Source organism: Sminthopsis crassicaudata, chromosome 3 (genome assembly GCF_048593235.1).
Source record: "Sminthopsis crassicaudata isolate SCR6 chromosome 3, ASM4859323v1, whole genome shotgun sequence".
Classification (NCBI taxonomy): domain Eukaryota; kingdom Metazoa; phylum Chordata; class Mammalia; order Dasyuromorphia; family Dasyuridae; genus Sminthopsis; species Sminthopsis crassicaudata.
The window spans coordinates 528,534,497-528,557,307 of NC_133619.1; the positions used below are offsets into that span (position 1 = coordinate 528,534,497).

At 31.9% G+C, this 22,811-nt stretch overlaps 1 protein-coding gene across 1 annotated transcript in view; it reads right to left on the reverse strand.

Moving 5' to 3' along the window:
- The window catches only part of DDX10 (DEAD-box helicase 10), a 245,600-nt gene that overhangs the window by 74,837 nt on the left and 147,952 nt on the right, over positions 1 to 22,811 (reverse strand). Inside the window, exon 16 of the mRNA XM_074304323.1 lies at positions 11,074 to 11,130. Coding sequence (XP_074160424.1) covers positions 11,074 to 11,130 — 57 coding nt within the window. The remainder of the gene's footprint in view (positions 1 to 11,073; positions 11,131 to 22,811) is intronic.

A 22,811-nucleotide genomic window follows, 5' to 3' on the forward strand; every position in this document is an offset into this window, starting at 1 on the left:
ACTTTAACATAATTTTTAGAGAGTTATCCGACATAAATAATAGCAAAAATATGGGGCAATAAAAACAAATTAATATTTTTGACAGTTCCTTTAGCCAGAGAAGTAATATTCTGAATTGTGTGGAATTCTTCCTGTGAGTAATCAAGAACAAGATAAGCCTAAATGTAAAAGAAGAGAGAGGGACCTGTATTAAAAGATTATCTAATTTACCTAAGAAATTGAACCTGTGTATCCTTATCATCCCTAGATCCCCTCCAATCTCCTGTCTTTTCCAAATACATTTATCCACATCAACAATCTAAACATGTACTTCCAAAAGTTTTCTCTAAAAAATGACTCCCTTAAAAAATTTGGAACATAAGGTTTTGCAAGGGTGAATGTTGAAAATTATCTTTGCATATATTTTGAAAACAAAAGGCAATTATAAAAAAAAATGTTAAAAAATAAAAATTTGTTCTCTCCTGAAAATTAAAGAAAAGGAGGTAGCTAGATGGCTCAATGGTTAGAGCACCAGCTCTGAAGTCAGGAGGAACTGAGTTCAAATCTGGTCTCAGACACTTAACACTTCCTAGCTGTGTGACCCTGGAAAAGTCACTTAACCCCAATTGCTTCAGGGGAAGAAAAAAAATAAATAAAAGAACTAAAGAAAAAAGTCAGCCAAAATTACTTCTTTTTAAATTTAATATTAAGTTACTGTTTCATTTTATATTACTGGCTTTTGTATTGAAAAAAATAAGCAAAAATATTTTAGCGTCTCTCTTTCTCTCCTTCCCTCCCTCCTGCCCTTACACATACACACACACACACACACACACACACACACACACACACACACACACACACACACACAACTGTTAATGGTCTACATACGTTATTTATGTTTTCTAAGCACTGCCAATATTGGCTAAACAGCATATCCTACTGCAGAAAAACAGTGGAGTTGATGTTTTCCTTTCTTTGATGGTAAATGCACAATAGGATCACTCATTGCAAGATACGATCAGAGCCATCTGATATTTGGTTTGTTTTTTTTTCATCAATTTAAAAATCCTTTTCACAGAATCAAACAAAAATAATTATGATGGGGGAACTAAGGCATACAATTAAAACCAAATTCTTTCAAATTAAGTGAAATATAGATCAGAAGCATGCATTATTTTACTTAACATTCAAACAACACTAAATGGATAAAAGATATACAGAATAATTCATTTAGGCTAGGCACTATATATAATTCCACATTCTTATGGAACTATCAATGAAACAGCCAATTAAAATGCCTAAACAAAGCATTTGGATAAAGCAAACAAGCTATTCAAGTGTAGTAGTATAATAAAATTTTAAAAAGAGGAAAAGGACAAAAAGTGGCTCCAGACGAAAGAGACCTGAGTTAGAGAGACATTTAAAAGCAGCATTCAAATGAGTGTTAAGGTTTAACTATTGCAGAAAGAGATTAGAATATTTAAATCTAATATACTCACTTTATAAAAGAGAAAACTGACACTCAAATAGGTTATGCCTATTGCATATGCCTAAAGGCAGAGCATATTTTCATATGAAAACAATGGGAAGCTATATTAAAAGAAACATGGGTTAGCTATATTAAGTTGATATAGTTTTCTGGGGCACAGTAGGAAAAGTATTTTTTTTTTAACCATAGAATCAAATGAAATAACATGTAAGAAACTTTGCAAACCTTAACAAGGTATATAAATGGTAGATACTGTTGTTTTTGTTACAAGAACACTTGCTGTAATTTTCAGAGGAAAATAATCCCAAAGGAAAGGTATTGTTTGTACTCTGTTTGGGGGGGGAAATCCTTTCAGCTTAATTGCAACATTTATTTTTTTCAATATCACTATTCTACTTTGGGGGTAGCAAATACCGTAAAAATGACAATGCATAACAATTCAGAGGGTATTATAATTCTGCTAGATAATAATTTCAGAAGCATTATGATGAAAATACTTTTCAAAATTCTCAAAATGAATTTACTTTCTCCTCTGTTCTCTACTTTTACAAATCTTAGAATTTTACACACAGAACTTTCCTCCTTTTATATATCACTTTGTAAAAGCACTGGGAAAAGGATTTCTTGAAGGCCTGCCACTCAGTCAGTATATTTATGTCAGATTTTTTCTAGTAAAAATATATATAACTATGTCTATAAATATATTTTTGTCACAAATTAATTGTTCACCTATTATGTTTAACAAAAATAAGACAAGTAATTAGGAATGACTTTTCCAAAGAAGTACTATTCAGCCTTATTTTCGAGAAACAAAAGAACAAAAAAATTTTCTCAGTGGCAAGAAGATGTACACAGCCTCTTTACTCACCAAAGTTGTCCATGAAAGTATGTTTTTCAATTATTTTCAAAGGCTACAAGAGATTTTATACCACCTGATAGAATTCAAGAGAAGAAATTGAAAGCTATCCTAGCAAGTTCAAAGAAGTACATCAATATCAAGGACAGGTTGCTCCAAAATTATTGGCTCACCCCTAAATTAAAAATCCTTTTATTTGGAAGGAAAAGAAAATACAAGTATATATTAAGAAATAATTACACAATACTGCTACCTAAAATTATCATTGCTGGGAACACTTTACACTCCTTTCAAATAAAGACATTTAGGGCTTTGTTCATTTTTATTATTCCTGTATTCTTAGTCATTTTCTTGCTAACAGTGTTAAAGGTGATATTTCCCATGGTTTGTGCCAAACCACTAAGAGAAAATGTGGCCTATATTCTGATCAATAACACATATTATATACTGAAAAACAGAATTTCCCAGAACTTTCAAATACAAATTAAATGTCACATGCAAGTCATTGCACATTCCCAAAAATTGGAAGTATGGATTGTAATCTACATTGCTGATTATTTTCTAACCAAATATTAGCTGCATAAATTAACTCTGCTTTGCACAAATTCATACAAAATCTTCCCATGTTTCTTCAGAGTTCTTCATATTTCCTATTTCTGATTGTACATTAATGTCTTTCTGTTCATGTGCCGCAGTTCATTCACTATTCCTCAATTTTTACATATGTAATTTGTTTCTAGCATTTTCCTATCACAAAAAGTATTGGTAAGAACATTTTGGTACAATAACTTTCTGTTACTGACTTCACTAGGGTTTTATACACTAGTGGTATGGCTAGACAAGTGGTAATTTACTCTTGAATAATTCCAATGATTTTTTTCCCAGAAAGTTAGGCCAAATCATAACCCCATAAGTAGTGAATTAGAATGGCTTTTTTCCAACAATTCTGAAGTCAATGGCTTATTTTTTCATTATCTGTCAATTTGATGAGTGTGAAGCAATACCTCACAGTTGTTTTAATTTGCACTTATTATTAGTGATTTTGAAAACTCTTCATACAACTCTTTAATTCAAAGGTATCTTTCCTCTGAGCTTTCTGTTTTAAAGAGAGAAGTGTAAATAAGCAAATTTTCCATGTTCTAATCATCACCATATGTAATTAATTAATTTTAAACCCTTTAAAGCCCTCAACTTTACATCCAGATAAATTCATAATGTTTTCATTATTTCTAGCTTTAATCTTTTAGTTTGCCTCTTTACTACTTCCCAGTGACCTTAAAAATAGCATCAATGTGTGTTAGAATAGTTCCCATAATCCTCAGTAAGTACCATAGAATATTGGAGCTAAACAGATCTTCAAGGATCCCATAGTCCAGTCCCCTCATTTTACACATGGGCAAAACTATGTACCAGGAGGGTAAAATTACCTACTCAGAGCCACAACTCAGTCAAGAAAATGCGAGCTATAAAAAAAAGTGTTTGGCTCAACAGAATAAAAGGAAAAAAATGGGAAGAGACATTTGGGGAAGCTAATCTCAGCTTCTACTATCATTTACTGCCATCCTATAAAAATAATTACTTAGTAGGCACACTGACAGCATTCCTGGATGAGACAAAAAGTAGTCATGGGGAGTTACAAAAAATGAAGAACAATTCTCATAATGAATATTGGCTGACTATATCAAGAACTCATTCTAGAATAGATTCTAAGAAAGAACAATACATAAGAGTATGTGGCTTCTCAAAATAATAAATTAGATGATAATTTATGTGCAAAGAGCAAATGGCATAAGATATAATCCATTATTATAGGAATAGCTATCTATGTTCAAGCTTGAAGTCCCCTCACCTGAACAAGCGCCAACGAGCTCACCAGTCAAATGCTGCAGAAAGGTCAAAAAGGAAAAGGACCAAAAAGGCACCAAATTCAGCAATTACAAGATGGTTGGCAACTTTGGATAGAACAGATTCAATTGAGTGGTAATAACAAAAGTGAGACTGTAAGATTAAGACATAAGGGGCAAGTGAGAGAAAAGGTAAGAAAAATGAGGGAGCAGTTAAGAAAAAGCTCTAAGTAGCTTTTTTCCCCAGGCCTTTGGCTGAAGAGAAATATAGGATAACAGGCACAGAGAATGGTAGGGTCAACGGAAAGGACGTTTTTCTTATATAGGAGAAAAATCTGTGTGTGCTTTTAGCAAATTTTACTAACTATGGGCTCTTAAATAAATCCTTAAAACATTTATGAACTTCAGTTTTCTCATACATACACTCAGGGGAGTATCATTTTATAATGCCCACAATATTGTCTTTCAGCTGTAAATCTTACAATCACCCATTCATTTTTCCATCAGCAGTTGTGCTTGATTATGACTCCAAAACATCATGCCCCGGTATTGTGTACACTTGGGTGCCCTTTCTCCCTTGTTTTAGCTTCCTTTTATGTCTTATCTTTTATTAGATAGTAAGCTCATCAAGGATAGAGACTGTCTTATTTGTATCCCAAGAGCTTAGATAGAAGCTGTCCTTTTTATTTGTATTGCAGGTGCTAACCATAGTGTCTAGCACTTTTTAAAAATTTACAGATTGATGAAGAGTTTAATAATTGAGTTTAAGTATAGTTAAACACATTATAAATTCAGCCTTTTGAACAATAATCAGTTATTCACCATTTGTCTAGTAGGTATGTTTTTTGGGCTAAGTGCATACAATAGTTTTCAACAATTTAAAAGAATGCATTCTGAAAAAGTCAAAATGTCAAAAGAATCTTAGCTGTGAATTGATGCACACTTGTAAGTACATCTGCTGGGAATGGAAACTTCCTGACATGTCCAATTTCAAGTAATGGGTTCCTAAAGTTTAAATACCAGCATTTTCAGATTTGGAGATCAAAGGCAGAAAAATCTCAGTAACACTTCAAGGGAGATGAATGATGAAAAGTACCATAGCCACAGAACATATTGGGCATTTTTACATTGCTGCCTAACTGAATATTGGAATTTTACAATAAAACCAACAATCTTAATCTAAAACATAGGGATCAGGAATTTAAGATAAAAACAAAAAACAAACAAGCAAAAAAAAAAAAAAAAAAAAAAACAGTGGACTTATTCCCAGCTGAGTCATTTCTCCACAAAGTCTTGATAAACGGCTTTAAGCAAAAATTTTTGTGAAAATAAAATTATTTTAATTAACATGATAATATATATCTTAAAAAAAAAAAGCATTATTTACCTTAGGAGAAACATTGGGATGTTTTCCAGAATGACCAAAGGAAAGATTAGTTGTTATTATTATTATTTGAGAGTGAACTCAGAAAAGCAACTATAACAATAAGGCAAGAAATTAAGAAAATAAGTACTTACATGCAGAAGGTAAAATATCTTTTTGCAAATCATAGCTTAAGAAAACAATAGAGAATCAACAACAACAAAAAAAAACTAAGAAAAAAAGTTAATACTAATAGATGTAAGATGAAATGGCAATTACTAAAATGTTTGAGTAATTGATAAAACAAACAAACAAAAAAAAGCTGATCAATGAAATACATTAGATAAATGAATAAGTAAACTTGTTAGTATTAGACAATCCCAAGAATATAAAATATTTGGGCAAGAAAAACTAAACTAAAAAATTGGAGAATGGACTGGTATACCTTTCTCTATCATGGCTAAGGATATATTCATAAGTAGATAGTAAACATGTAAAAATGTACATAAAAATAACAACTTTTGCACAATTAAATTAAAAGCAACTCAAAGAAGAATATGGGAAAACTACTGGTTAAATCCAATGTATATACATACGCACACTTGTGTGTGTGGTATTGATTCCTCTAAAGCACACGGTCTTTTGGGTTTTTGGGTTTTTTTTTTTTTTTTTTGTATTTCCAATACTTACCACAATGCAAGTCACATAGAAGATGATTAATAAATGCTTATTTACTGAAGCATTTTTTTTTTATCTTGGTAGCTATAGTTTCATGGCATATGACAGTCATGGTTACGAACTGAATCACTACAGGCAAGCGAAGTGCTAATGTAAAAAATTAGCCTCAATAAAATAAGACAAGAATTCTACTGTCATTAACAAGTGTACAACTTTCATTAAGTCATAACTTTTTTGAGGCTCAAATTCCTTAACTACCAAAGACTTATGGAAGGGATGGGGTAAGCAATGGAGGAGAAATTTCTAGATCTATAATTTCTCTCCTATAATTAAATCCTATCTATCACATTTTGAGATTTTAGAAAGTTAATCTGGGAGCAAAAATTTAGCACATATTTACTGTATCTACTTACTAGCTTCAGAGTTCTACCTTCATTTCAGACTCCTTTACAACTCTCAGATTCCATTATCTGTCCATACATAATCAATTAATTGAAAAGAATTTATCAAACACCTCCTAAGTATTAGGACCTATGAATCATGTCAATTATCTCTCATCCATACCTCCTTTTCAAAGGCTATATTTAAAATGGCTAAACCCTTGAAAAGATCAAGGAAACTCATATGACTCTTTATCATTTTTAAACAATAACAACAAAAAAAAGTTTTAAAAAACTGACAGGGAAAAACCCTGAGCATAATTTTAATCAAACTAGCTAGGAATGATATAGAAATTTAAAATTCACAAAGTGTCTTACAAATATTATTCCATTTTATCCTTGTATCAGCCCTGGGAGATAGATATTAAATATTATCCTTGTTTAACTGATGAGAAAACTGAGGCAGAGGTTAAGTGACTCACTAGGTCACATAATATCTGCAGTTGAATTTGAACTCAGAGCTTCCACATTCCAGTTCCAATATTCTATCTACTGGGCCATTCATTAACTATCTATAATTACAACTAGAAGATAAATGTCTGAAACATGAACATCTGTATAATACCAGGTTTTCATAGACAGATTAGATGTTTTAAAGAAAAATATAAAACATTCACAGACCTTATTTCATTTTTTAAAAGCTTACTTATTCTAGTATTAGGGAGAATTCTGTCCTAACAGCTCATCAATTATAAGGAAATGATTCATCCAGAGTAAAATAAAGGAGTGCTTCAAAGCAGCAAAAAGAAACTGGAAAAAGTGCATTTCTTTCAAATAGGTGAGCAAATTACCTTCAGAAAAAGCTTCATTAACTTAGGGATTAGGACAATGAATACAGATCATGTTTAGTTTACTCCTATTTCAATTCATATTGCTGTTTTGTTTTATAAGAGCAACATTTATATAGTCCTAAAAGCCCAACTCATAATAGCATTATATTACTGCCAAAATGAGATCAAAATGGCCAGGGAAGTATTACATTCAAATACAGAGAAACCAAAAACTGGAGAAAAAATAAAATCTAAGAAAATTAGAAACATCAATTAACAAATTTCTAAGGTTGTTACTTCTAGTTTTGCTGAAAACTTAAGAGACTATGGAAGAAACATAATTTGAACACAAGTTTCTTACCTGAAAAGAATTTGCATAAGTAAAATATATTTTAAGATTTTGGAAAATTAAGAGTATAACCTTGAATTTCACATGTTCTGCCTTTTCATCATATTATGTCCAAGCCCTAGATGTTAGTTTTGGTTCTTTTTTTGTTCAATGTGGTACTATGTTACATAAACAGGTCAAAAAATTTTATGTTTAAATAAGTAAAAGCTAAAATAAGGGAGAAATAGGACACATGAAAATGTTATTTCTCTTCATTTTACTGGTTACTTTAATACATTCTTACATTCTATGTTGATATTCTAGAGCTAAATAAGAACTAATACAAAGTAAATAATATATATCCTAAAGAATTATTTTCTTATAGATTTGATAAATTGCTACAAATTATATCTTAGGCTATGTTTAATCATATTCATTGTTTACACTAAATCTTCTAAAATTTAAAAAAGAAAGTATCTTCTCTTCAAAGGCATACAAAATACTTTGGCATTTTTTTTCAAAATCTTTTCTGTCAGTTTTAGATAGGATAGATACTTATGGCCAGTAATTAAAGCCATGGTTAAAAACCTGAACCCAGTAAGTAACATTTATTGCTGATGACTGCAATTTTTCTCAATAATCTATTTTCTGATTTTAGGTTAGTTATACAAAGATACCTACTTCTATTATGTAGTTCAAATATTACTATATCAAAAAAAAAAAAAAAAAGGGGGGGGGGAGACAACTAAATGAATAAGGAGACCTAATAGTTTAAATCTAATAAAATGAAATTTGATAAGAATAAATGTAATCTTACAATTGAGTTCAAAAATGAAGGAAGGGAGGGAGGGAGGGAAGAAAAGATTTTTCTTGAATTCTTTCAATAAAATCCATAGCCATAAAGAAGTTATCTGCCACAGAAGATTGATAGGAAAAGCCTGCTTGTTCCATTCTCTTACCTTCATTCAGAAAGCCCTCAATAGGTATATGAATAATCCTGATATTTTATATAGATGAGATATGGCTTTCATTATTATTTTTTTTACACACTAATATGTATGATTTTTTTTCCCCAACTTCCTTATATTCTTCCTTCTTTTGAATATCTTCAAAAACAATCCCTCAATACCCTGTTTGTCAAGCCTCTTTTTATAGCATCTAGGAATATCCTGTAGTCATCATAGATTAAAGGGACAGAACATACTAGATTTGACCTAAGAATTCAAGAAACAAATATCCTCAAGGTATTCAATAGCCCATCAAATTTAAGTTAAGAATAAATGTATATACACATACATATATACAATAAAAAAGGCTATAATGCTGCCACTTAAAACAAGACTATTTTCACCTTGAGTCTTCATGGGAATACACTTTTGTAGTGCATTACAACTTATAAGTAGTTTCTCCAGGAACATCTACCAAGTTTGCTCTACAAGTAGCAAGATACCAAAAAATATGAAGCACTTGCTTTTATTTTGCTATTATTTCCATATTGCTATTATTTCCATCTGAAGAGTGACATAAGTGCAAAGGTGTGCACACTAGTTAATTCATTAAGCATCATCTATCATCCTTAAATTATCATTCCCGGCATTCCTTGGCATTTTAAGAAATTTTGAATTCTGGCTTCAAATTATCCATTCATTCCTCTAGTCATATAATTCCTTTTTTTAAAAATTGCCTTACAACAATTAAAAAAAGAAAAGCTTCATAACAGATGAGACTGAACAAGTCAGAAAATAAGAAAACACATGAAAAGTAAAGCCATACCATATGTAGAAAATTTCATTTCTTCCCAAACAAGCCTTTGTGTCTACTATTAGATAACAGGAATCGTTTTTGACAGTAATCTTCCTTCCTTTCCATACTCAACACACAAGATGTCAAAAATTAAATAAGAGAGAAACAAAAAGGAAGAAGTGTCTGGCTAGAGGAGTACAAAGAAGACAGATATCTTTCTCTAATGGATATCAAAAACACAATGTAAGCTTGACGGGCATTAGAGTTTTTCAGCTTACCCAGGACTAGACTCAATGTCCCCAAAAACCCTGGGGAGAAGAAAAGAAGTGGCTTCAAGAAAAAGTTCAAGAAGAACAGCTTTACTAAGGCTTAACTACTGTGAAATCTTTACTAAAGTCTTGACAAAGAAATCACATCTTCAGAAATAGACAAAGATATATGAGTATACAGATTAAAAAAAAAGGGCATAAATGGCTTTTTTGTCTCTATACTGTGGCTTTCATTGGAACTATTTAATATGCAGAAATGAGAGCTTCTCTGTAAAAGAAAAGATTCCCTTTTTATATAGATATGTAATATTCATAAATACTAAATTCTTTCATTAGGTTCAGGCTTGCTTACTAAATTTAAATTTCTTATATTATAGCCCCTGGGATGTAATTTTTATGCCATGGTTGTATACATCTGTTTTAAAAGTATAAGCAAAATCTAGCACATAATTCAGCAGTCAAGTTGCATATGCCACAGTTCTTTGTGAGAACCTTTGAAGATAGAGTGATATTTAATGCTGAGCATAAGCAGTCTTTTCATCTTATACTGTAAAGTAATTGCTTCCTACTTCAGAACTATAGCATGAGTTATCATCTTAGACTTTGTTCTCTAAGTGCCATGGCCAGCATAGAAAAATTTGACAAAGCACATTATAGGCTTACTCAAGGGAGTCAGATCTTTGTTAACTGCCAAGAAGAAATCATGGCTATTCAGGCAAAGCATAATGAGATACTGTATGAGAAATGACATATGTTATCCAGACCGCATTCTAGGAATTCATTTCACCTGAATGTCCTTAGCACAGCACACAATCTGCATGCACTATAGTAGTAAACATGCCAGAAAAAAATTATAACCACACATAAAGTATATTTACAATTATATATGCACAATTGATTGTTCATGTAGATAGATGTCTATGTTAAGAATGGGGGATACAGAATTTTTACCCTGAATTCTAGATTGTGAAACAGCTCAACTTAATCTTTTTAGAGCTAATTGTTTGTCATGTAGGGTACTCATAAGCTACCCATTTAAACCATTAGAGTTTAAAACATTTTGGAAGAAATAAACAGAAAACATTGATATTCCCAGGGGATATCAGGAGAAAAACACACACACACACACACACACAGAGAGAGAGAGAGAGAGAGTTAATCCCACAATGAGTAAAGAAAAAAAAAAAGAAAATGAAAAGTAAAGAAAAAGGAAAAGCCTTAAAATAAAATTACTTCCCTGGAAAGAATAGTTATAGATAAGCACCACTTCAACCTCAATGTCAATGTTTTAGTAAAAATAAAAGTCCTTACCTTTGCTTGTTTCTTTCTTGCTTCTCTTCTGGATTCCCTTTCTTTCAGTCTTTTTTCCTACAGAAGAAAGAAATTATAACTGTTAATAATCTATTTACCAATTTTATTTTGGAATAGAGATAAATTAAAATTTCATTTCTTAAATCCTACCACATGTTTACATAGAATATACATTAGCATAATATGGAAATCCAACCTTCCCACTCCCTAAAAAAATAATGTTCTATCTTTAAAAAGAGACTGTATAGAGAATATACAAACAACAATCATTGGACTTCTATTTCTCAAAAAGACTATAATATTCTTTTGAAAAAAACCTAGACTAAAATATTCTGATGAGTCCCTTTTGCAAAGAATGTCATTACACAAAAGTTTCTTATAATTTGCTTAGTTTTCCAATGACTAGATATTTATCCAGAATTTTGTAAAGATGTTAAAAAAAAAAGATGTAAGATGTAGATGTAAAGATACAGAAAAAGACCAAAACCAAAAGAAATATTTTAAAAATGCAGCCTTACAAACTGTCCCATTTACAATTCAAAATGTTATTTTATATATCTAAGCAATTTATTCCTTGTGAACTTTATTATAAAATTGCAGATGCCAATTTTATAGTCTGCTGCTAATAACTAAGTCAAAACTTCCTTGATTTGCAGAAATAGCATTAATGTATAGTAAATATATAAATAAGTTATGAAACTTAAAAAACACTTCAAATATTGCTCACATATGATTTATGTTTGTGTGCATGTATACATACATATAAAGAGATAGTTATATGTAAAGATACACGTATTTAATTATGTAAGAAAACACTTCTTGTTTTATTGGATGATCTTACCCATGAAGATTCCATAATGATTTAAATTTATTTTTAAAAAAGTATCCATCATCCTTCTGGGCTAAAGGCAAGATGACAGTAGAAAGCATTGGTTTAGTCAGGAGAACAACTAGATTCAAATTGTGATATTTATTTATGCAACCCCAAGCAAGTTGCTAAACTTCAGTTCTTCCATTCATTAAATAAAATTAAATTAGATGATTTCTAAGATCTCCCAGACCTAAATCTTATGAATATGCATTTAACATTTCATCATTTTTGAATGACAATAGAAATAATATTCTAAAATAAAATATCCTAAAAATAGTTTTACTATGTAATAGAAGTATGCTCTTAGATTACTTAATATCTCTGGATATCAGTGTCTGATTCTGTAAAACTGGGATAACAAAACCTATGCTAAAAAAATTTTTATAAGTAAACTTACTGGGCTATTGATTTAAATAATAGTAACAGCCAGTTGGTACAGCAGATAAAGATTGCTGGGCCTGAAGTCACAAATGTGGCCTCAAACGCTTTGCAGCTGTGTGACCCTAGGCAATTCACAAACCTGTTTGGCTCAGTTTCTCATCTATAAAATGAGCTGGAGAAGAAATGGCAAATTATTCCAATATCTTTGCAGCGAAAACTCCTACTAAGAGTTGGACACAATTAAAAGACTAAACAAAAACAGAAGTAATTCCAAGTGAAGAATTAGACAATTTCTCCTGAAAATGGGATGATATAGTGAAAAATCTAGTGTAGTAAACTGGATTAAACAATGTGATAACCATCAACCCTTTGTCAGACAATATGCTAGGTATTAGAGGTAAAAGACAAATGAAGAAGTCCCTAACCTCAAGAAGCTTATAGCCTGCTAGAATAGAACATAATTGATAGCTTCTTTCAAGGATGCTAGCCAATTTCCAAAATATATAAAACTAAAAGAGAAAAAAATCTCAGCTTGAAAATTCAAAGAAAATAGATGTCACAGAACTCATGACTTTTATCTCTTCATAAAGAAAAGAGATATCTTTACTTAATTATAGGAACAATAACCAATTATGTGGTCTTTCCAATTAAGCAATAATTAATGTTATGGGGCCAGAACTTGAAGCAAAATGCTAAGTTAGTGGAATTGATAGAGACAATAGTTATCTAATTTAGCATGGTGCTTAACAGTTCTCTAGTACAGTACATGTACTTAGTACTTACTATAGTTCTACAAGATTCATACCTTTGATAAGAGAGCATATAAGCTCAGAGAAGCTCAGCCAGGAGGAGAACCAGGTTAGACCAGAGAAGTGGTGGCAGTCCTCCTGCCTCCCCCACTGAAACCAAGACACATTCAGGAGGATCACAAGAAGCTGGCAGATGCACAGAACACAAAGGACTGGCAGCAGGAGCTCAAACTCTCAGAACCAGGAAGAAAGATAGGCCTCTAAGAAAGCTAACCAGGCCCCAGGAAAGGAGACAAGACTGGGAAAGTGATAATAAAGAATTTGGACTTTAATCCCTGGCTGCACTTGTGATAACTGAACTGAAAGGAAGGCTGCTCCTCCGAGATCCCAAGGAAAGCCCAATAAGAGAAAATTACATTTTAGAGAAGAATATTACATATTAATTCTGCCCTATTTTACAATTAGAGGCCTTGGAGACAAATTGCAAGAAGAAAAATAAGTCAACTGAGTATATGCCAAGGATTGTGATGGGAGTGAAGGATACAAAAGAAAAAATTAAGGAGGTGGAAATACATAAAGTGACTCACTAAAAGCTAGGAGGAATGAAAAAGGAGAACAAATGAATTAAGAACTTGGTCCTGGAAGATGAGAGAGGGAGAAGTAACAGAGAATACAGGACTGAAAGCATCTAAACACTAAGGAGCCCCTGAAAGTACCAAAACACCAAATATAATGCACTTTAGTTAACACTGTTCATAATCATACAACTATCATTTTGCATTTTAAGTACTTAGTGGAATTCTATGCCTTGGGGATATGAATATACGAATAAATAAATGAGAAAAAATAAACATTTATTAAAATCTTACTATGTCCCAAGCATTGTGGTACAATCTGAAAATCAAACTGATAACAGCAGCTGTCTAACTGAAGAATTAAAGGCAGAAATCACACTAAGTATTTTTTAAAGTCCTCACACTACTTGACAAAGTACTAAGTAAATAACTCATCAATGATCATTGATGCAGATCAGTAAACTCAGTGCAATTTGGTACCTTGGTTGCCTAATGCACAGAAAGGTCACATCGACTTTTCATGTCAGAAATAGGATTTGAATTCAGGTGTTCCTGATCCAAAGACTGAAATTATATCCACTACACCACATTGTCTTTTGTTCATTCTCTTCCCAACTGTGGTTCTGAGCACATCCTCCTTATCCTGGAACATCCCTTACCATGTTGATCCCCTTCTGCTGATGAGATATTTCTACGGGTTTCCAATTTAGGGAAGGACCCGAGCTAGCCATGCTTCATTCTCCTCTTGCCTTTGCTTCTGACTTTTTACTTTGCTACCATTGCCCCATACCCTATGGGAATACCTTCTCCTTTTCTTCTAAACCACTTATCAAATTTCTCACTTTTCAATTTTTAAAAATGTGTTTACTTCCTTCATTAGAATGTAAACCCTGTGAATACAGGGATTGCCTGCATTTGAATCTCCAGATAACAGCAAAATGCCTGAGATATATAAACCACTTAATACTTGCTGCCTATTGGCTTACCTCTTAAATACTTTGTACTGAGTATCATTTACTATAATAATATCAAGAAACCAAAAAGTTAAGCAGTAACACAGCATTTTGACATAGGTTTTCCATTTTTCTAGCCAAGTAGCAATGAAAAGATAAGATTTAAGCAGCTTGACATAGTGGAGACAATGCTGGAACTAAAATCTAAAAGACATGAGTTTAATCATTTCTCCAATATGTAATACTTGTAACAATGAAGAAGTTATTTCACTTCTCAAATCTGCTTATCCAGCCTTAAAATCACTCTAGTCTCACATCACCAACTACCTACTAGACATCTCAAATTAGAGGTAAATATCTTAAATTTAACATGTTTAAAACTGAATTCACTATCTTTCCTCCAAAAACATACCCACTTACCCCTACTTACTTCCTTGCAATGATATGTCCAATATAAGAACTTACTCACTCCATCAAAGGACACTTGCAGTTTGTCTATAACTCATAATGTTAGAGAGTTGCCATGGCATCAAGAAGATAAGTTATGTACCATTATATATCTAATATACAACTTCAATTCTACCTTCTCTTTTGTCTAACCTCACACTAAACCATTCATATTCCAAGTAATTTCTTTACTTGGTTTGAGGTTTTATCCAATAATTTGCTTAAGTGAAGTTCTTGATTATCCACAAAGAACTAAAAAGTATTTTGCTGTTCAATATAAGCAAAGAGGTGTTCAATAATTATCTACTAATGAAAGCCTAGTATGTTTCTCTCTGAAAAGTCTTATAAAGTTGGGAAGAAGAGAATATTTACACCAGTAATTTTTACATTATTCTTGACCCTCACCTGCAGTTAGATATTATATAGTTAAATAATTATATACTAATATAGAATCAAATGGTAAGCACTGAATTAAATAGTCTTTGAGGTCCCTTCCTCTTCTAAGACTTTTCAACTGTGATTGATTCAAGGAATTTTAAAAATTGAATAGTAATTTTGAAAATTATGTTATACATATATATTATAATACATATGACAACAGAATGAGGATGGGGGAAACCCAATTTTACTGTGTTAGAAATCCTATTTCTAATGGTATTTCTCCAAAAATGAAAGAAAAGTCAGTCAATCATACTAATTTCTTAAAACTTAATTTTCTATGGTTAAGCATAGAAGAACAAATGAATAGTAAAAACAAAGAAAATTTTAAAAGAAGGATAAAATAGTGAGGTGAGTAAATGTAAAGGGATGGAACTGAGCAGATTCAATTAGATAACGGAGCACCTAAATCTAATTACCAATTGGACAATACTCTATTAACATATGCTTGGAGGATGACCCTGCCAAATTATTCTGTGCTGGCTATGATCTATGAGTGTAGACAGAGAATTGTGAGAGGGATCAGAGGGTGGAGTAGGACAAACTTTTTGGTAGTGGATAGAGAGAGAGAAAGGAAGTGTGGAGATTCTTATATCTATTCCCCTGATGGTGACCCCAAAAAGACCAAGAATAAAGACTTTTGCTTATCCTGACTCCGGCGGACTTTAAGGTATCCAGAGTACTAGCACAGTCATTACAAGTAAAGGACAAGAAAAGAACAAAGTATAATCAAAGGATTTCATTGTAACTGATTTTTCTTTCATGCTATATAGACCAATGATTTAATGATGATGGCTAAAACACAAAGTTGAGTTTTCATCCCATTCCATAATATAATTTGCCAAAATTTCTCAAGGTCTTTTAAGTTTTTCCATTTAGTTTTCAAGGAGAACTAGGCATAAAATGCTGCTTCATATACAAAAAAGAGGGCAATATTTCAGCTTTCGTTCTGCTATGCTAAAAATGATTAAGTCTAAGGTAAGCATTAAATTCAATAATGAAAATCAAATACACAAGGGACAAGAAAAAAGAAAATCAAATTTCAAGGTACAATACTCCACTGATATTGTATAAGACAGCATTGTCTGAGTTCTTAATTTTCAAGGAAGAAAATCGTATATAATTTGAATTATATTACAAGACCATGCATTTCCCCTTCCTCATTCAATGCAGACATTCAATATACCCCAGAATTCTCTAGGCCCAGTTATAACATTTTTAGAGTAATAAATATCCAGGGTATATAGAAGGACACAAAGAACTTCTGTCACAATAGAGAGGATCTAAGTTCTCTAATTATCATGCAGGAAAGAAAATGTCTACCGCCTTACTTCAGTATTACCACAATTTCTTTCAATGATGTATGGCTCACTGCAAGTCTCTCTTCCTCCTAAGGGCTAGATACCAAAGTGGTACAGAGATACAAACTAAATTTATATAAATAAGAGGTATCACAAATACAGCAGTATTTTTCCTATGGCTATGTTATTCATCATAATTTGAGTGTATATATACACTTATGTATATATTCACACACACACATATGGATGGATGGATGGATAGACAAATGAAGAGATACAGTTGAATAAATTAAACCAGACAATGCAACAAGTCTGTCAGTTTCTTCTTCTCTCTTCCAAACACAAAGCTCTGAACACTAGACTTAGTCAAAGACCTAGGTTGTTCAAAGACCTTGATTAAATTGTGTAATTTCAAACAAGTCATTTAACATCTGAACCTAATTCTTCCTCTTCATAAATAAATAATCATTGTCCTTCCTATCTCAAAGGACTATGATATGGATTAAGACATAAATAATAATAAAATCAATTGTATTATTAGTATTATGTTATGGGCCAAAACTCTGAACTTGAAACAAGGTGTTAAATCAGTGGAATTGATAAAGACAATGGTAGTTCAATACATGTACTTAGTACTTAATAGTTCTACAAGATTCACACCTATGATAAGAGAGCATATAAGCTCAGACAAACTCAGAATTGGAAGACAGAGATCATGGTGGTGGTCCTCCTGCCTCCTCCAAAAAAACCAAGATACATTCAGGAAGGCCTCAAAAAGCTGAGAAAGGAAGAGAACACAAAGGACTGGCAGCAGGAGCTCAAGCTCTCAGAATCAAAGAGAGAGATGGGCCTCTAAGAAAGCTAACCTGGCCCCAGGAAAGGAGACAAGACTTTGAAAGAGACAATAAAAGATTTGGATTTTAACCCCTGGCTACTCTTGTGGTGATTAATGAACTGAAATGAAGGCTGCCTCCAGAGACCCCAAGAAAACCCAGCAAGAAAACATTACATTTTGGCGACAGCATTACAGTATTGGGACCAATAAAAAGGTTTTTTCTTTTGTTTTGTTTTTTAAAAAAGAAAAAAAAAAAAAAAAGAATGAAGATTAGTTTGGGCTCTCTTGTCTACCCCATTAATCAATATTATTCATTTGCTTTCATTTTTATAGAAACCTTGACAGCATCAAATAAATGAAAAAAAGTTCTAGCAAGGATAGTCAAGAATAGGAAGTTTCTTTTTCACCAACTTCATAATTTCTCTTCTTAAATTTTATTTTCCTTCTACACTCAACTATTTTAATGACTCACAGTCAATATGTTCTAAAAATTATGATTATTTCACAGACACAGCTACATATATATGTATGTATATACATATATATGTCTTTATCTTATTTTTTACTACTTCCCTAATAAATTTTGTTTAGAAAAAGTAGGATTATAACAATTCAATTTTAAAGCAATATTGTTTTACCTCTACTGTTTACTGATAGTACTTAAAGCAAAAAAAAAAAAAAAAAATTGCCATGATTTTTCAAAAAAGAAGAAAAAAAAAAAAAATGTTTGATCACATTCAGGCCCTAAGCTAAGTTGGGGGCCAATGTTGAGGTCTCTATGTCATAGGAATACCACATAAGGGGAGTATAGCCCGGAAGCAGAGACCAAGAAGCAAATAGAGGCTGATGGGGGAGCAAAGATCTTTGGGCATGTTTGGGCTATAGTCACCAAAGGGAACTAACATTCCACAAGTTCAAGCAGTACTTTAACAAATAAGTAGCTATTACCTAAGTAAAATCTCATTTTTATTGAAATCAGTTACTTTCTCTAATTAAGCTTCCTAATCCATAAAAGAATTTTAGTCAACAAATCTATAATAGTTCCTACTGTTTCATAGAATTGTGGTATCAGAACTACTAAACAATAGAAACAAGCAAGGGCAGAAAAGCAGGTAGTTCTCGACAAACCACATAATCCAGAGAGAAACAAGGAAAAACAATGTGTGGGCTAATTTCAGAATTTGGAAAACTTCTGTTCTAGTTTTGCCTTTAATCTCATGGACAAGTCATTTTAACTTCAGTGCCCTAGGAATCTCTCACACTATAATAACATAAAGATGATTGGCATTAGTGAAAGGCCTTCCACAAACAGCCAATTCCAGACACCAATATTCTAGATGAAGATCTTTCCTCATCCCCTCCCAATTAATCAAGACTAATCTAGAATGCAAATGTGCACAATTCTTCAAGAGTGAAAAAGATAAAGAGCCCAAGTTCAAATTCTGGTGCTGTCACTTACTGCCTATGTGACCTTGAGCAAAGGCATTTTAACATTACTGAGTCTAAACTTCTCATTTATAAAATGAGGAAGTCTCTCTTGAAGACCACCAAGGCCCTTTCCAAATGTGAACTTATGTCATAAGCATCAAAAAGATCAAATTCAATGTTCATATGGGAAAAATCCTATTACACCTTTCATGAATCATAATCCAACAAACTTTAGTGACCCAGCTAAAAACTTTCTTTCAAAATATCTACTCAAGTTTTCAATTTGGGGCCAATGAAGTTGATTTTTAAAAATATTACTTTGATAACTGCATTTTAATGCAATTTATTTCCTTTATAAATTATTATATTTTATTTTATGCATAAAAACACAACTTATTCTAAAAAGGATGTCTAAAATTTTTGCCATCTGTCAAAGAGGTCTATGACACACCCCAAAAATTAACCACCTATGTTACATCCTGACATCCTGATTTTACAGCGACAGAAATTAAAATCCAAAAAGATATTGTGACTTAAGGTCACACAGTCAGTAAATGACGGAAGCAAGATTCAAATTCAAATTCTCCAGCTCCAAATTCAACATTCATTTCACCGAATTCATACTACACAAGGGTCAAGTGGCTGGACTTGAATACAATAACATCCATGGTTCAAATTAAGTTGGAAGAAGGATTTCAGTCGAGTACTCCAGGGTCTGAGACTGGATTGCATGACTTTCAAATCATCATTTCATTACAATCATTCAATCATATGACTGAATCTAAAGTTGGAGTATATAAAATTTAGATACCCTTAGTCCTTAAAATTTATAAGATCCAATCTGTTTAACATAGCTGCTAAGATAGTTCTACCATTATGTAAAAGTCACTATGTTGATCAATGATTGCAGGAAAAGACAGTGAATGAAATATTAAAAGGAATTATTTTCAGGTGCAATATAGTAGGTACATTGTGGGCACTGACTATAACTATGACTTGAAAAATGAAGAAAAATTGTCTCTCTTTATATTTTACAAAACAAATAATTCATAAAATGAAAATAATCAACCCTCTTCAATATAAAAATTGGATTATGTTTCAAAAACTTGTAACCCACTTATTCAGAATTTAGATTACAAGCTTTCCATAGAAAATGCAGTGGTTAGGTTCCTTATTAACCTCAGGGGAAAAAAATGATCAAGGTAAAAGATCAAAGATAAAACAATAATGCCCACTATTTAACAACAAGAGAAGAAAAAAGAAATTGGAATTAGAATAGGAAATAAGGAAACAAAACTATCACTCTCTGCAAATGATATGATGTGAAACTTAAAAGAATCTTAGAGAATCAACTGAAAAACTACTTAGAATAATTAACAACTTTAGCATCATCAGCATTTTTATATCTCACCACAAAGCTCAGTTAACAACAGAAAATCCATTTAAAAAATAACTGGAGGCAATATGAAATATTGGCGCATATGCCTGCCAAGATAAACCAAGACAAAACCACAATTAAAAATGCTTTTGCACACAAATGTAGTTGGATCTAGGCATATGGTAAAATAATTGCTCATGGGCAGGCAGAGCTAATAGAATTAAAATGACGTTGTTAAAATACCATTTTTAATAAACAAATGCTGCAATGCTAATCTCTGAGGAGAAAAATAAAACAGAAAATTTATAACAATGACAATTTTTAAAAATTTATTTTCAAGGTCATCATTTGAGGAAAACTAGATTTAATTAGAGATATTTCCTAAAGACTGTGATATATGTGATATTTTTCCAGAGATATAGAGGTTGGTAATATTGGTTGCCATATCTAATATCATGTCAAAACTTAAGGCTTTTCAATTCATTCTTACTCACACCACTAGACAGCACAGAAATGAATGGAGTTTTCTGTAAAATGATAAGCAGGATCTATCTAAAACCATCACCAAGCATTATCTATATTGGAGCTAAGTTAGTAGAACTTCCAGGAAGATCAAGGTAAAAGATCAAAAGTAAAACAATAATGCCCACTATTTAACAACAAGAGAAGAAAAAAGAAATTGGAATTAGAATAGGAAATGAGGAAACAAAACTATCACTCTCTGCAAATGATATGATGTGAAACTTAAAAGAATCTTAGAGAATCAACTGAAAAACTACTTAGAATAATTAACAACTTTAGCATCATCAGCATTTTTATATCTCACCACAAAGCTCAGTTAACAACAGAAAATCCATTTAAAAAATAACTGGAGGCAATATGAAATATCGGGGCATATGCCTGCCAAGATAAACCAAGACAAAACCACAATTAAAAAATGCTTTTGCACACAAATGTAGTTGGATCTAGGCATATGGTAAAATAATTGCTCATGGGCAGGCAGAGCTAATAGAATTAAAATGACGTTGTTAAAATACCATTTTTAATAAACAAATGCTGCAATGCTAATCTCTGAGGAGAAAAATAAAACAGAAAATTTATAACAATGACAATTTTTAAAAATTTATTTTCAAGGTCATCATTTGAGGAAAACTAGATTTAATTAGAGATATTTCCTAAAGACTGTGATATATGTGATATTTTTCCAGAGATATAGAGGTTGGTAATATTGGTTGCCATATCTAATATCATGTCAAAACTTAAGGCTTTTCAATTCATTCTTACTCACACCACTAGACAGCACAGAAATGAATGGAGTTTTCTGTAAAATGATAAGCAGGATCTATCTAAAACCATCACCAAGCATTATCTATATTGGAGCTAAGTTAGTAGAACTTCCAGGAAGATCAAGGTAAAAGATCAAAAGTAAAACAATAATGCCCACTATTTAACAACAAGAGAAGAAAAAAGAAATTGGAATTAGAATAGGAAATGAGGAAACAAAACTATCACTCTCTGCAAATGATATGATGTGAAACTTAAAAGAATCTTAGAGAATCAACTGAAAAACTACTTAGAATAATTAACAACTTTAGCATCATCAGCATTTTTATATCTCACCACAAAGCTCAGTTAACAACAGAAAATCCATTTAAAAAATAACTGGAGGCAATATGAAATATCGGGGCATATGCCTGCCAAGATAAACCAAGACAAAACCACAATTAAAAAATGCTTTTGCACACAAATGTAGTTGGATCTAGGCATATGGTAAAATAATTGCTCATGGGCAGGCAGAGCTAATAGAATTAACAAAAAAAAAAAAAAAAAAAAAAAAAAAAAAAAAAAAATCAAGAATTTCAAGGGGACTAATACCAAAAAAATGCAAAAGAAGGGGGCCTAACTATATTTGATCTAAAACTATATTATAAAGCAGCAGTCATAAAAAATAGCAGTGGATCAGTGGAACTGGTTAAGTAAACAAGCCACAGTGATAAATGACTGTAGCTGCAGAGACCCAAAGACTCCAGCTTCTGGGATAAGAATTCATTATATCACAAAAACCGGGAAAACTGGAAAATAGTGTGGCAAAAACTAGATGCAGACCAACATTTCACATGCTATATATACCAAGACAAGATCAAAATGGGTATATGATTTAGACATAAAGGATGAAATCATAAGCAAACTAGGAGAGCAAGGACTACTCTGTACCTGACAGAGCCATAGAGAATGCAAGAATTTATAACCAGACAAGAAGTTGAGAACATTATCAAATGCAAAATGGGCAATTTTGATTACTTTAAATTAAAAGGGATTTGTACAAACAAAATCAATGCAACTAAGATTAGAAGGGAATAGAAAAGAAAAAAGCTTGGAATT